General features: G+C 41.4%; 1 protein-coding gene across 11 annotated transcripts in view; it reads left to right on the forward strand.

Moving 5' to 3' along the window:
- The window catches only part of NRG3 (neuregulin 3), a 937,576-nt gene that overhangs the window by 414,774 nt on the left and 505,967 nt on the right, over positions 1-16,835 (forward strand). For all 11 annotated transcript variants that reach the window (XM_032491607.1, XM_032491597.1, XM_032491602.1 and 8 more), the window contains exon 2: positions 3,334-3,463. In XM_032491607.1, the coding sequence (XP_032347498.1) occupies positions 3,334-3,463 (130 nt within the window). The remainder of the gene's footprint in view (positions 1-3,333; positions 3,464-16,835) is intronic.

A 16,835-nucleotide genomic window follows, 5' to 3' on the forward strand; every position in this document is an offset into this window, starting at 1 on the left:
GAGGGCATGTTTGACCTGACGTCTCTGTACTCTCCCACCGTGGACTTTCGCAGAGGCGTTTTACTTGGTTCCGATCCTGTGTGTTGTGCTCAGAGATGGGCACGTGATGGGGAGAGCGGTGGGTAGAAGAGGGCGGTGACCACGAGAGACCATCGTTGTCGGATGGAAACTAATTGATTGTAATTGCTTTGCCATTGTATTGCTCTTGGAAGCCTGAGCTTGTTAAAACGACTGATAATAAAATAAGGATCCCACTTTTTATGCGGCAGGTTGTGTTAATGAAAAGCTGTTCTTGGAGGAATGATCAGTGAATATCAATAAATGGATAATAAGAAATTAAAGAAAAACTTAACTAACTGATCGCGAATTAATATACTTCAGCAGTCAGAGCAGCAAGTCAGCTGTGTGGTGGCTCATATTGAATTTTTGGCTGGGAGCTCTTGAATTTTAAGTATTTCCCATGGGAAGAGAGATTGATTCTGTGTAGCTGTTTATCACGTACTGTCTTGAATAACAAACCTTCCCTGTGGAGGAAATCTGGAAAACAGACAGACAAACAAACAAACAAACAAAAAGTGTCTGTTTTGCAGAGCCTTCGTTCCATGCCGAAGTCTTACCAGGCAGGTACTTTGAAGTGGAAAACGTTCTGAAGTTCTCACTACACCACCATGAAAGACAAGATTAGAAGTGGGTTTTTTCCTCTTTTGGAAAAATGTCTGTTCAGTTCTTCTGTCCATCATTTAAATGAGTCGGCTGGGTGTTTGCTTTTTAATTGAAGTACAGTTGATTTAAAATGTTGTATGCGTTTCTGGTGTGCAGCATGGATGGACTTGGAGGGCATTATGCCAAGTGAAGTAAGTTGGACAGAGAAAGACAAATACTATAAGATATCACTTACATGTGGAGTCTGAACAAATACAGCGAACTAGTGAATACAACAGAAAAGAAACAGACTCACAGATGTGGAGAAGGAACTGGTGGCTACCAGTGGGGAGAGGGAAGGGGGAGAGGCAAGATGGAGGAGGAGGATTAAGAGGTACCAACGATCAGGTATAAAATAACCTACAAGGATGTATTGCACAACATGGGGAATACAGTCAATAATTTATAAAAATTATAAATGGAGAGTAACCTCTAAAAATTGTGAATTACTATATTGCACACCTGTAACATATAACATCGTGCATCAACTATACTTCAATTTTAAAAATATGATACTGTAAAATAAATACATAAATCAATTTAAAAAATGGGTTTTTCAATGCTCACAGTGTATGAGTAGTGTATGAGTGACAGTCTGTGTGAATCTGAAGGTAGTGTTTATTTTTGCAATATTCATCTGTATTAAAACTAGTATACTAAAATGATAACATTAACGTGAAATTATATCTAACTTTGTGTTGTGAAATATGTTATTAGCTTTTTATCTGACGGTGATGACATCTTTGATGATCCTATCGTTCGTCAATGGCATTTAAACTTTAGTGATGTTAAAGTTATCAGATTATTGGAGACATTTTCACTAAGCACCAATTCTGACTGAGGCTCAACCTCTGACCTCAAGGAAAGCACAGACTAAAGATACAGATAAACACGTAAACGGATGGTTGCTGGCAGAATTGAATGCAGTGATGCAAGCAATAAAAGCTGCTGGGGGACACCAGGGAAAGATGACATCAGGGCTGAAGAATGTCTGGATGTCTTCCAGCAAATAAAAAGATGGTCCAGGAAGAAGGATTCGGTGTAACGGTTCCTGGTAATGGGGAAATAGGAAAATAGGTGGAAACGAAATTGTGTGTTTTAGGACACAAGAAGATGGGGCTAGAGAGGTGAAATTCCACATGGCTGTGTCCTTCTTTGCTCTCCTAAGGCATTTGGAGTTATTCTTTTGGGGCTGGGGACCACTGAGGATTTTCAGGTGTAAGGAGAACATGAGTGGATTTCCCTTCTGGAGCATCACTCAGTTTGGATGACGGGCAGGAGGGGGCTCCTTGTGACCTCCAGGTACTGCTGGTACAGTAACCCGTGCTGCTGAACATCATTATTAATCCATATCTGTGAAAAGGAAATCAAAGGAGCTTACGTGCTGTATCATGTATTCATCTCTGACTTTTTAAATAGATGCTTTTTCCCTGAATGTTGCAGTGAGATTGGTGCCAATACTCCAGTTGCTTGAAACCCTGAGCCTCGAATGTCTGCATAACTGGTTCTTCGTCCAGTGTAGAGCACATGCTTATGATTAGTTTCATATCTGGGAAGCTGATATACACATATAGCTTAATTTTAAAAATGTAGGTGATTTTGATTTTAAAAATATGTGTTTAAGATAATGCTAAAAAAAAAAAATGACAGTAATTTAGTCCTGTTAAATATTTACCAGGAACTTGCTTCACATTTGAGATTCCACTTCAGAATTTGGAACATTTGCATTTTAATTACATAATAAAAGAAGAAGTGAAAGAATAATTGGCTTAGCTATTAGCGAATTACAGCTGTAGCAAAAAAAAAAAAAAAGCAAAACAAAACACACACAGACACAGAAGCTGACATTGGTTTCCATAGAACAGTCACAATAGATGCATGCTGATCTGTTATTTGATGACATTTGGCAAAAATAAAGGGAAAAGGGAATGTTTTTTCCAATCTTTTATGCATGTTAGTTAAAAACTGAAATTAATGAAAGTAAACTTGAGGTATCTGAATGTAGGGGCGTTGACCTTTGGCTGTTGACGTGTCCTCCGCTGGGACTTGTCTAGAGTGATTCCAGCTGTTAGAATCTAGTGGGGAAATAAGACAGTTGAATTCAGGGTTGTCTTAGTCAGCCAGTCCGAGCTACTATAACAGAAGCCAGGGACCTGGTGGCTTATAAACAACAGAAATTTACTTCTCACAGTTCCAGAGGTGGGGAGTCCAAGATCCAGGTGCCTGTGGGTTCGGTGTCAGCGAGGACTGCCTAGTTCACAGGCGGCGAGTTACTTGCTGCGTCTTCAGGTGGCTGGAGTGGACGAGGGAGCTCTCCAGAGTGTCTTAGGGCATAAATGATGTTCACAACCTAATCGCCTCCCAAAGGCCCTACCGCCTAATACCATCACATTGGAGGTTAGGTTTCAATATATGAATTGTAGGGGGACACAAACATTCAGTCTATACAATGGTCCTCTCCAGTTGCATTTTTTTTTTCTTCAGTGCAGTGAGGGTCCATCCTGTCTGTCTAGAGTTCCTAAGGTTGGTGCCCATGAGATGGCCTCAGTGCGCAGATCCAGGCCAATGACAGGAGCGGGGGGTGTCCAAATGCACTGCTGATGGCATGTCTCTGTGTGCTTCTCGCTGCAGATACGACGACATACTCCACGGAGCGATCTGAGCACTTCAAACCCTGCCGAGACAAGGACCTTGCCTACTGTCTCAATGATGGCGAGTGCTTTGTGATCGAAACCTTGACCGGATCCCATAAACACTGTCGGTAAGCCACTGCGGCAGCTGGCACTGAGGGCAGGTCCCCAGAGAGGCCTGGGCGTGACGGGGGTGCTACACTCCAGGAGTGTACTGATGTGATGCGTGCAGTCCAGTGTGTGAATGGCAGAATCAACAGCCTTAAAATGGGAAGGAACAAGGCTGCAATCCTTTAGGATTTGAGGAAGCGAAAACTGAATTAAAGTAGACAAGATTTGAGTTTTACTTGATCAAGTAAAGGGAGATCTGCTTTGCTATGGTACCAACTTAACAGGAATAGTCATTTACTCATGTTAGAAGCCTGGATTTCTGGTGTGGGATTTAGGCACATATGGTCACACTCAAAAACAGTCTCTTCCTGCCCACCTCCAGATTGTGGCATGACAAAGCAAACTGCTTATCCGGGCTCGAGAGCCTCAATGTTTATTGTGAACCAAACCCCAGAGAGTGTAACCGTGTCCAGGGAAAACTGCATCTTATTTTGATTCTGCCCCTCGTTTATTCCTTTCAATAATGTTAACACTTCTGATGATGAAATACTCTCCAGCAAGATGTTATAAATGAAATCATAGTCCTGTTGCAGTTTGGGTGGAGAACGACTCGGGGAAAATTCCCAGTGGAGATCAAGAAGTTTATGTAATTGCTAAAAATGAAAACAAGTGGAGACAAATCATGCACTTGTAGACACTGCAGCTTTAAGGCTCCGTAGAATAATCAAATTAGCATTCCCTAAATATTTCCCACAGAGCTATTATTTCCAGCGCTACCCTGGTAATTTGTTTTCCCTTGCAATCATATATGCTTCAGTGATCATATGTATCCACACCCTTTTCCTTCCCTTTATTTACTCTTCTCATATGACCCAGTTATTAAATTAATTATTCTGAATCTTGAAGCATGGAAAATTATGGCTTTCTTCTCTCTCTCTCTTGCTGTTATAAAACTTTATTCCATGTTGCGGTATTAAGATGGCACAGAGAAATGCGTCTTATAGTCCTGCCTGGCTCCACGGGCCACCTCAGCCCATGGGGAAGGTGAGCTGGCTTTGTGGGCAGTGACACGGGTTTGGAAGAGCTTATCAACGATTGCGGCCAATCTCTATAAGAGTCATCCTGTATCCTGTGTCAGGACAAGCAGAATTATGATCTTTTTTCACCCTCGACATGATGGCTTTCACGTGCGTGACTCGGGCAGCGCTGTTATGTTGACCTCATTTACAAAATTTACAACCCGTTTCTGTCCTCTGCGAACCTGATTTGGGGCTGGGGGGAGTGGAAACAGTTCCTTCCCGCGTTCTTCTTCTCTTGCTGTATTTATTAGATCAGGGCAGACACAGGTAGGAAGCACACAGGTGACTTGAAGACCTCAAGGGAAAAGCCAAGAATGAGCTACCCTTTCAAAGCACGAAGTGCATCCACACTTTTATGGGTATTCAGTTACCTGTTAAAATTAACCTCTGCCAATCCAGTGGGGTCATTGTGTGGAGGTGGGCAATGCAATCAAGTAAGCTTGCATTTCTGATTGTTGGGTGAAAGGATGAATGAGAAGTCTCACCAAAGCAGGGTCTTCTGTGATGCTGTTTTACCCCAAGGAAGCCTCAGCTCAGGCCCCACCACTGTATGCTGGCAGGTCTGATTCATCTTTTCCAAAACTGAGAGTGTTGGAAACAAACAAACAAATTCCTATTCTTTCATTAACAGACAGCCTGACTGTATTCTCAGTTAAGTTCATGGGCATATGAGTTTGCTACAGCTGCTGTAACAAGCTGCTACAGATTGGGTGGTTTAAACAGCAGAAGTATGTTTTATCACAGTTCTGGAGGCTAGAAGTCTGGGATCGTGGTGTCAGCAGGGTTGTTTCCTCTGAGGGCCACGAGGGAAGGGTCCCTTCCAAGCCGCTCTCCTTGGCTTGCAGATGGCTGTCTTCTCCCTGTGTCTTTTCATTTTCTTTCCTCTGTGTGTGTCTTTATCCAAGTTTCCTTTTCTTAAAAGGACACCAGTCATAGTGAGTTAAAGTCTACTTTAACAACCCTATTTTAACTAGTTACCTTTATAAAGACTCCTTCTCCAGATATGGTCACATTCCACGTACTGGCCTTCATGAGTTAGCACTTCAATGTATGAGTTATTTGGGAGACACAATCCAGCCTGTGACAGTGGGTCTCAGGTCCAGGAAAAAGTCCTTTTCTTTTGCACATATGTACATGTCTAATTTTTTTTAACATACACAGGCAGATACATATCTGTGGTTTGGCTGGAACGATGTCCATGTATAATAATTTTGGGCTTCTGTCTTCATATTTCTTGCATATTTCCGCACAGACAACCTGTTATTTAACATGGAGTCACAACATAGCTAATCATGACAAAAGACCAGCCTGAGACAGAACTGGAACTCGAGTAGGTTAATAGATGCCTATAAATCTCCTACTAGTGCATGTGAATAAATCACACGTCTGACGTGTCAGCTATTCATCTCCCAGGCTTGGCTGTGAGGAGAGGGCTTACACGTGTCCCTGCATCAGCCGCTTCTAGGAATTCTGATGTAGTTACTAATAATGTGCCGGTTTTGTACAGCACTCTCTTCAAGTGGTACATTTCATTTCATTCTCCTCCATCAGACGGAGGTTTATTGAGCATCTCCTATGACCAAGATACCGCTGAATAAACACATACAGAAATGAACCAGGAATTAAATGGCATTGCACTTTGCAGTGCACTTGGAGTATGTGAATCATCGCTGGGAAATGAGGAAAACAAGGGAAGCGATTTGTGTGTGACTGGCAGGCTACCGGGGGCATCTTTATGATGCATTACTAACTGGATTACGTTGCAAGTGAAATAAAACCCAGCTTAATGGATCAGAGCATCAAGATTAAGGGGTGTACCTAAGTCTGGCTCATTAGTTTGCTTTTTATGTGTCTCCAAAGATTAAACATTCAAATCCAAGAGAAATTAAGATTATATATATCTTTGGTATTTTAAAAATACATTGCAATCCAATTATGAACTGAATCAAGATACTTTTTCTAGGTTGTGAAAAACTCATCATACTCTGACACTTTTATGCTTCCTCACCAGGGAAGAATGGTAGCAAAGCTACTTAGCTTGTCCCTGGTAGAGACCCTGAAAGTGTGTGCCCAGAAATGTTAGAACTGCGAGTCTCGGGATAAGGGAGGTTTCACGGTTTCCTGTTTGTTAGTTTCTCGCTTTTTAGTGTATCTTCAGATCTTTCAAAGAACTGTTTGTGGTGGGAATGATTATAAATTATAGTGCAAACTAATGAAAAGTTAAAGGGAAAACCAAGAGTCTAAAGAATTTGACAGAGGGATTTCAAAGAGCAATACATACACAGGCAAACTTGGTGCTGCTGAATTTAAAATACAAGCCATACATCGTTGGCAGACTGATTAGTGAAAACAGAACCTGGTATATTGTGGCACCGAGTGTGGAATGAGGAGAGACTCGTAAGTCAAAGGAAAAATGAGAGTCTGGCTATTCAGTACATTTGGTTGACTATCAGGTAAAACAAATCAAAGTTGGATTTTTCCTTCCTTCTTAAACATACCAAAAGTTGCTCTGAATGAATTCAGAAGTTAATGTGACAAAGTATTAAAGAAAACAGTACATAAAATGACATATTTGTTTAGGTCAGCCACTGAAACGAACTTTTGAGCAAAAAGCAATGAAAGGAAAAATTAACAGCCTTGATGCAACATTTAAAAAAAAATCTGTGTATCAAAAAAAAAAATGTAAGGGGAAATACTGTGCTTTTAATAATAAAGAAACTGGCCAAGTCAGGGAAGGCTAAAAAAATTACAAAAAAACCAAAAAGAAACAAAATTAAAAGACCGATAAAGTATCAGTAACCTATACAGCAAACGTGGCAAAGAATGAACAGTCTGAAGAAATCACATAGATCAATAAAAGTAACACTAAAATTAAGTCTCTAGGAAAATGGGCAAATGAGAGAAGCATCCTCTTCCTTTGAAAAGGAATCCAAATAAACACTAAGTATGAAAGATTCTCAGCCTCGCAAAGCAATGCAAATTAACTGTTTTGTTTGCCTATCATGTGTTTAATGATTTTTAAATGCAAATCATTTTTTAAAAGTGCAGTGAGAAAACTTCATCCCACTGACGGAGTGTACTTTGTTAAATGTCTTCTGTGGGTAATATTTCAGTGTGTTTCAGTATTTTTACATTTTAGCTAAGAGTCCAGCTTAGAGAAATGTATATGTAGATTTATTTTTAAGGATGTTCACCACAAGATTTGTAATAGCAAAACAAAGAAACAAAAATACCTGAATTTAGGCATCCATGTAAATTAGAATCTATTTATACCTTGGATGAATTCAACATAGCTAGAATTTTCAAAATGTTTTAAGGATATGAAAACACTCATTATATCATGTTATGTATGAAAATCAGGAGATAAAACTGTGAAGTTGAACATACAATAGCAATCCAATTCTGAAAAAGAACTAAATAAAAAAGCTAATAGAATTTACAGCTACTCTATTTTTTGAACCTTATGAGTTTTCCAAGGTCTGTACATTGCAGGTGTATTTCATTTATGTAACATCTAGTTAAGGCACCTGACCCCTGCTTCTCATCTTTCCACTAAGAAAGACAGATAGTGTCTTTCTCTGTTAAATCAAGGTCACAATAATTCACTATTATTAGGCTGGTAAGAGAACTTTCAATTAAACCGTTCCATGTTAAACACTACCAAGTCTATTGGAATGTGTCTGCCCCTTTTGTTAGTAATTCATTTATGCTCCGTATAATAATTCTTTTCCACACTGAATTCATGTGTTTTGAAACATAGAACAAAATTTGATTGAGCAACAGGAAGGTACATCGTACGTAAATGAAGCTCAGTAGAGCAGGAAAGCAAGTCACTAGAAACCCCTTGAATCAAAATATCCTGAACAAAAGCAGGGCATTCTCAAATATGTTTATTTGCATGTCATTTCTAGAAATTTTAAGAACTTGAGAAATGGTGCTCTCTGTAACGTATTTCACTAAAGTGCACAAGGTAGCCATTGTAACTGAAAAGACTGCTAGTCATCTGAATGGACCAAACGTGTTTCCGAGACCAAATTCAAGTTAAAAGGGATGTGTCTCTTCTGAATTGAAGTTCATTAAATGTTGCACCAGCCTTGCTGCAAAAATGGATTTTCAAAACTTTTGGAAAGGACAGCATTTGAGCTGAATTTGACCTGTAGTGATCATTTTGGAAATCTATCAAGCCATTCATTTGAAGATGCTTGAATCACTTGAAATATGAAACTGCTGGAAAGAGGCAAGCAATCCAGTAGCAACCACTGCCCGAGGCAAGGCTTCCATAAAGGGGCTGATGGGCTGTGCAGCAAGCTGGGTGCAGTGCTCGTAGGAGTCGGTGAGTTGGGGGTGGGGAGGCGGCATTGAAAGGGAAGGAGAGCCCCTCGAGGATGCTGCTCTTCACCGTGTCTGGTTCTGCTTCAGTACGTTTTGAAATCAAAGCTTCCGTTTTTAAGAGAACTGACTGAGCACCATGAAACGATATCCCTGTGATACACTGTATACAATTATAGGACCATCCCCGTCAGTGCTTTGGTCCGTCGCTTTGGAGGTCCATTAGCTCGTCCATCCTGGGAGGGTCCTCCTTATCAAAAGTTTCCCCAGTAAGTGCTCTGAGAGAGGCCACTAATGATTCCCTGTGGCTGAAGCAAGTCAGAATGGAAATGGAGTTTTGGCACACATCCCTGAACTCCATTGACAGGAGAGGATGGAGGCTGAAGTGTCTATAAATCCAAGCCGAGTGGCAGAGGCCCTGCAGAGTGGAACTGAGTAACAGGGTAAAGGGCCTTGGAAGAGTTTTCAAGTTCATGAGAATGTTTGCTGCAGCCCAGACGTAATTTGAGTAATTAGCAATAGCCATGTTCATACCAAGTGGTCTACTGGTCGCCCTTGACAAGGAGAAGTGTGCCGAGTGGTAACCATTTGTCTTCTTCTCTGTGGATGATGTTTGTCAAAATAGCCTCAACTCAGAAAGCAAACAGACCAAGAACAACACAGTGAACATAATTTTGCAACTTCATGACCCTTAAACTTCTGGTTTAAACTGTCTGCATTTGACCTGAGCTCATGTTCTCAAAGGACTACTGAAATATCATGCAGAAGACCAGAAAAACACATTTGAATACAGAATAATAACACATCTTCTAGTTTATTTAATGACCAAAGATTTTTATTTTATTTTAATTTTTTCTAACTTGATAGGCAGCTCTCTTTTTATGCATGAGAAACATTGCTTCTTGAGGCAATTATGATTTGGGTTTTTTGTTATGTCAAAGAATTGATATAAATTTGTGTTTTTAAGTAGCTTCCTTCTATGACGTGGGGTGAGAGGTACGTGAGGCAAGGGTGGGTGTTCCGATGAAGAGACTTGAGTTAAAAGTTCTGCTTGGCTTTATAGCGGCTGCATTAGTTCTTGGGCAAGTCATTTAACCAGAAACTTCCATCTTTTATTAAAAAAGAAACAGTGAGACAGATAGACAGACACACACACACACACACGCTAATACCTGCCTCAAAAGGTTGATGTGAGAATTAAAAGCAGCAACATATAGAAAAACTCAACGTATAGGAGACACTATGTATCATAGTTATTTCTTCTTCCTCCCTTCTGCTCATATTAAAACCAAACAAAAACCTGTTTGCTGGAATCCTGTGAGAGAGACTGAGTGGGTATCATCTGCCTATTTCATTACGAGGAGACTTAAGTTTAAAAGGGTCGACCTGTGCCCGGGCTGCACGGTGGGCACTCAGTCTCCCAGACCCACCAGTGGAAGTTAAAGAAAACTGACCCAGAGAACGATGTAAAAGCACAGCAATACCTGATCACGGGCAAGGACGCTTCCCAGAATCAAGGCACCTTGTAGCTATTCAAGCAGCAAACTTAAGGGAAAAGCAGGAAGCAGAGGCCACCGTTTGTTAGGGGAATCCCCCCTGTTGACCATTGCTGACTAGCGGAATCTGCAGAAAACTCTCCTCCCCTCTTACTTTTTCGAGCATTCAGGCTGAGGACCCTTCATCTGTCTCCTCCACAGCGACCCCTGGACCCTCCTCCCCAGGCACCTGCTTCCTCGGGGCTCAGGGTCCTGTTAGGGTCGGAACAGTCTGGGAGCTCCCACGCAGAGTCAGAATGATGTGACCGCATACGCCGCTGTTTAAGTGGAGAAGAGAGGATTTCATCAAGTTTAGTTTTATTTTATTTTGTCTTATTTTTGACTGAGGTATAGTCAGTTTACAATGTGTTGATTTCTGGTGTACAGCATAATATTTCAGTCATATATACACACATATATTCATTTTCACGTTCTTTTTCATTGTGGGTTACTACAAGATATTGAATATAGTTCCCTGTGTTATATAGTATAAATTTGTCTTTTATTTATTTTTATATTTAGTAGTTAATATTGGCAAATCTCAAATTCCCAATTTATCCCTTCTCACCCTACTCCTCGCACCCTGGGAGAAACAGACTCACCAAGTTAATTTTAAAAATTAAGAACATTTATCCCTAACTAACCAGTTTAGCTAGTGATGGTCTGTCCATACAGATGTGAGCAAGGGTAACCACGGAAACACAGCCCCCTGTGGTGCAGGCTCCATCAGGCGAGCATGCCAGTGAAACCTTCCCGGATCAGGGCAGTGTTGGCGGGGTGTCCCGCCTGGCCTCCTGGGGCACTGAGGGAACTGGCGACCTTCTTCCGCAGTCTGTCTGTCTGCCATTGGAAGGACTCTGGCTCTTGCCTAAGTTTTAGAGCATGGAGCTGCATTTCACCTTTCTGAGGATGATGTTTCTTTCCAGTTAACTTGGGTCTGAGCATCTTTTGAAAAATATAAAAGATGATTTAAGGGCCAAATCACACAGTCTGTGCATGTACCAAAATGTCAGCCTTTGTATACTTGGGTAAGTTACACTCCCCAGATGGAAGAGCATCAGCCAATCTAGCTGAAAGTAATCCGGGGAGTGTGTGCATGGTGATTCCTGTGTGTCAGGCACCCATCGCAGCCCTGCAGGGCGGTGGCAGCGACTGAGGCCGAGGGCATTTCTCAGATTAGACAGCACTGGGGCCAGGACTCAGACTAGGCAGGCTGACTCCAGGGTCTGCACCCTTAACCTCTCCACTGGCGCCTCTCCTTTAAAATTGCTTGAGGTCCAGGAATCCTATAATCCGAACTGCTTAAAAATGAAAACATTTAAACTCTGGCTATCTTTATGATATCTCAATATTAAGTAAATCTATACAGATGTATGTATAATTATGTGGAACTAATATATACATATTTAAATTCCCCAACATACAATAATTTGAGTGACCATATGGATTGTCATCCAAATCCAAAAAATCTGAGGTGCAATGGGCAGTTTTAATAATTTCTTCTGTAAAATAAGTGTAAGTATAAAATAAGAATGCCCTGAGCCAGATAGGACCTACGGTTGCCCTAATTTTAATTCAGGCAAAACTCAGTTTCATAGAAAAGCAGACCACCATTTGCTATAATATATACTGTGTTTTTCTTAATATAAATTTCACAATATTGTGCAACCTCTGCATTGGCATTCCCCAAGTGAGCTGAGAGTTCCCTGAGTCACTGGGGACTGGCAGAGTCTGGACAAGAAGGCAGAGCAGGGCCTCTCCGCTATACCCCAAATCTGGGGAAGTACACACTGACATTCAATCAGTGTTCTCTTTAGTTACTAATATACTGAGCTTTTATTTGTGAAAACTAAAAATCGTGATGGGAAAGCCAAGCCCTCCTTGTTTATAGACGGCGTTGTTTCTGAAGTTTATCTTGGAGCACACCTCTGCAACTCTGTGTAATTTTTTTTTTTATGATGACAGCTATCCTGGTGGGTTTATGAAAATCAGGAAAATGGCTTGAAGCAAAATCAATCCTATATACACCCAGGTGCACACACACACATACATATATGCTATGCTTACTAGGTATTCAGCATCAAAGCAGAGCACTGAGATTCAGTAGCAAACAAGAAAAGAAAATGGCTCCTTCCTTTACAGCACTCGCTGTTAGTTGGAGCACCAAGAAGGCAACACAATCTGGTGTCACAGGAGGCACAAACACTGACAGTCCCTAAGCACCAACGCTCACACTTGGACTAGGAAGGAAATCTTTACCAGACTGGTAAACTTGGAGGAAATGTCTTCATCAAGTCCGTTTACATACAACACCCCTTGCAAGCGTTTAAAAATGAGAAATTGAAGGTAATATTTTAAAAAGGAACAGGAAAAAGAAATGAAAGCATTAAACATGGCTCAGGGAGTGTCTGGCCTGGAGACCTCATCTTTGAGTGATACAGAATGTGTTTATAGATATATATGTCATATGTGAGTGGTATAAAATGTTATGTTTAGTCCTATCCTACATACACAAACAGAATGGTGATTTTATACATTATTGCCATCACCCCACCAATATTTGTTAAGCATATTCAATGTTCCAGGTCCAATGGAAGTTGGTAGGAATATTGATGAGGAATATTCTCAGAAAAACTCATAAGGGAAGGGTTGGGAAGGGCATTTTCTAGCTCAATGTGACAAGTTCTGTGATCCGTATCATCCAATCTATATGAATTCTATGTGCATAGCTCAGCTCTGCATGGGAGAATCTAAAACCCAAAGGTCCTGGAGCCAGGAAGAGCTTCTGAGAGAGAGTAACATACGAATTTGCACTTGGAAAGCTAAGAGCCTACTCATTTCTTGTTTTGAAGCCTGCCCTTGCTTGTCAACCAAGGCATGGAGAGTTGAGCTGCTGTTGGGGAAGATTCCCTTCAAACCTCAGGCAGGAAATTTCAAAATTATTTTAGATGCAATTAAGAATAATCAGTTTTATATCATAAATTCTTCATGCAATTGGTCACATCTTTTCTGAATTATTTCCTTCAATTATTTCCTCTCTTGTGTCCAGATTGTTCTCAAAAACATAATCAAGGCACAATAACATTTTTAATTCCATTCCCTCAAACTCTGAATTTTTATGGTGAGTGAAAAGAGCAGACAAGAGTATGGTTTTCCAAACCTAGTGTCACACTGATTAAATTACAGAATAAAGATGCATTTTCTTTATTCATAAGTACTTTATGTTTTCTATCTACCTATATGAAACATTTGCAAAGGCTATTTAATAGCCACAATCTAAAAATTAATTTATTAATACCCTAGATATAAGAAATGATTTTCCAGCACTAAAATTTTCCTTACACATTAAACATCCCCATTCAAGGATATCTTGACCATTGATCATTGTTGAATTATTCAGGGAGAATATAAAGGAGCTACATTTAAAGGTACTTACTGGCATGTTCAAGATTTTGCAGTTTAGTCTTACATTTTCCCAATTAAAAAAAAAGTATTTTTTTTTTCCTCCAGCAGAACTGCTATGAAGCTCATACAAGGTCAAAGCAAAGTAAGGTAACCATGCAGGGCATAAACAGTGACACTGAGACGCAGCAGAAACCAGGGACAGCAGAGTGGTAGGGGTTCCTAAAACACAGCGACTTTCTAGTTTGCCAAAGACTAGTTTCTCATTTAAACACATCATAAGTGCAGTTTTAGCTCACATCAGGGAAAGGAGTTATCATTCCAACAGCAGACTTCATTAAACAAACAGACCCCAGGCTTCGAGGCAGACGGGTGGTGCTCTAAGAGGGGAGGGTGGGGAGACTGAAATCGTGCCAAGAGGCCAGCATGCCCTGAGCCTGGCCTCCCTGGAGTCCTCTGACAGCACATTGATCCCAATGACCCTGTGCGCCTGAAGGGCAGAAATTCAATTAGGGAGCTCTCAGCTCTGAGCCTCAGGAAGGAGAGCTGTGCGTGTTGATGGGTGTCTCCAGTGCTGGAGGAGAACTGTTCTCCGGCAGTTATAAAACAGAGGCCAATAATAGGACAACGGAGAGTGAAAAACACTAGGCTGGAAAGAATTGGCAGAAAGGATGAGCTGATAAAGCATCTGCTTTGAATCAGGTCATAATTTCGCTGCGGTTTGGGGTGTTCTTCTGGGCTAATTTACAGCCACAATTGAAGTCACTCGGAAGCCTTACTCTCTGTGACAGGGCTTTATTTTCAGTGCTCTGGAAAAGCTCTTTTCTTTCTGCCTGGGTTAGCATGTGTGAAAGAAATAATGATTATTTTAATGATATTAAATAGTAGCTTTGATCTCTTCCCCCCACAAGCTAACCAAAACATTATCTGGATGTATGAAATGATTCATTTGTGAACAAAACTTCTGTTTCTATTATAAGAGTCCTGGTCACCTGCCTGACTCTCCCACTAGGCTGTGAGTTCATCTTTGCTTCTGGAACCTGCCACCTACTCAGTCAAAATAAAAGGTATGAATGAAAAGAACCCTAGACAATACCTGCCACCTGCATTTTGCAGAGGACAAATGGGAGGTGTTAAAAGGGAGACAACATAAATGCTAATAGCCATCACACTTACCAAGTGCCAGGCAGAAGTTTCAAGCCTTTATACATTGCTTCCCGATTGCCTGCCTTGGCCTCGTATTAAATCTGCAAAAGGATGTGTATCCTCATTTGATGTCAAGAAGGAACCTTGGAGAGAGAAAGTAGCAGTCTGCGGGGACATCCAGCCAGTAGGTGGCAGGATTGAGCACCAAGCTCGGTTCTGTTGAACTCTCGGCCTCTTGATCTTCCAACCTTGTCCAACTTACATTATTGTAAAATCATCGAGGTTGAAGGTTAAAAGTCTGGGTTCTCAGGATCCTCCTCTGAAGCTTCTGACTCAGGTCTTGAGACGGGACCCTACCATCAATCATGCATTCAGCCGATACCATGATTGAGACAAATTTGGGACACAGTGAATGACACTAGTGTTTCTCAAACTTTGATGAGTGTGTGAGTCCTCTGGGGATTTTGTCCAATTGAAGATTCCTGTAGAGTAGGTCTGGGGTGAGTTGAGATCCTGTATTTCTAATAATGTCCCAGGTGATGCCCATACTGCTGGCCTGTGGGCCATACTTGGAGAAGCGAGGAACCAAATCAGTCCTGGTGCCTAGCACACGATGCGACCCTCTTCCTCATCCCAGGAGCCTTGCCCTAATTCCACCACTACGATACGTCCTCCACTCATATGAAAGCTCAGTAGTCATGTCTGAGCAAGATTTCCTGCACACACATGAGGCTCTTGTGACGCTTCTGGACATGCTTATTAATTTCTACTAGTTACCCTACTCTTTCACATACCTGTCAAATAAGGATGCCTGGGCACCTACAACATGGCTTCGTCCTGTGCCCATCCCATCCACAACAGCTTTATAAGCCCATTGCCTCCTCAGGTTTCTGTTCTGTTGGGGGATTTTATATTTCACACCTGCAATTTGTAGACATGAAATAGACAATCCCCAAGGAGCAGCACATTCACGTTGGGAGATAATGTCCTCTGCAGCATTCAGAGAAACGGACACAGCACTTGTTAAAAGCTGACAACAGTCACATCTCCCCGGGGATTTACTTCAACCAAGCTAATTCATCTGAGGCTTTAAAAAAAAAAAAATACTGTTTTCCAACTAAGAAAGCCATCATGTGTAAACATGACAAAATGCTAAGCAAATTTTACAATGGAAGACTACGTTGTCAAAAGGGCAGCTCTGACTTAGCAAAAAATGAGGATGTTCTAAGTCTATGCTCTGCTGCTTCTTAGCCATGTGACATTCGGTAATATCCTAGCTTCTGTGGACCTTCATTGCTTCATCGTGAAATAGTGTGATTGGGGATAATTCCTAGGGTCACTTCCAGTTTTAAAATCGGGTGAAGAAACTGAGTGATCTCTTGCATTTTCACCTCTGTCTGTAAATACTAGGCATTCTTCTGAATTTCTATCAAAGAAAAACAGAGGGACTTCGGAAACAGCAACTATTTCCAGAAGACAACATAGCTATTCTGTCTTTTGAAGTACAAAAGATGAAAATTCTAGATTAAGAAGAGCATGACTGTCGCAGGAAAGGCAGCACGAAGCAACCCTGGCACTCGTTCGTGCCAGTGCTTTCCAGGCTGGCATGTCCAAGTTCTCGCCTGGAGAGTTAACTGACTCAGATTCTGATTCAGTTGGTCAGGGGCGATGCTGAAATTCTGCGCGTCTGACAAGCCTCTGGGTGCCATGGTGTTCCTGGTTGTGGACCCAGCTTTGGGTAGCAAAGCTCTAGGTGCCCGTGTGCTTCGACCTTAGCTGCGTAACAGAGTCAGCCAGGGAGATTCGGCATTCACGTGCCCAGGCCACACACGGAGCACACGCATCTGGGTTTCTGTAGGTGGTGCTTAGACATCGATATTTTCAAAGCTGTCCAGGTAATT

The sequence above is a fragment of the Camelus ferus genome, chromosome 11, assembly GCF_009834535.1.
Source record: "Camelus ferus isolate YT-003-E chromosome 11, BCGSAC_Cfer_1.0, whole genome shotgun sequence".
Lineage (NCBI taxonomy): Eukaryota > Metazoa > Chordata > Mammalia > Artiodactyla > Camelidae > Camelus > Camelus ferus.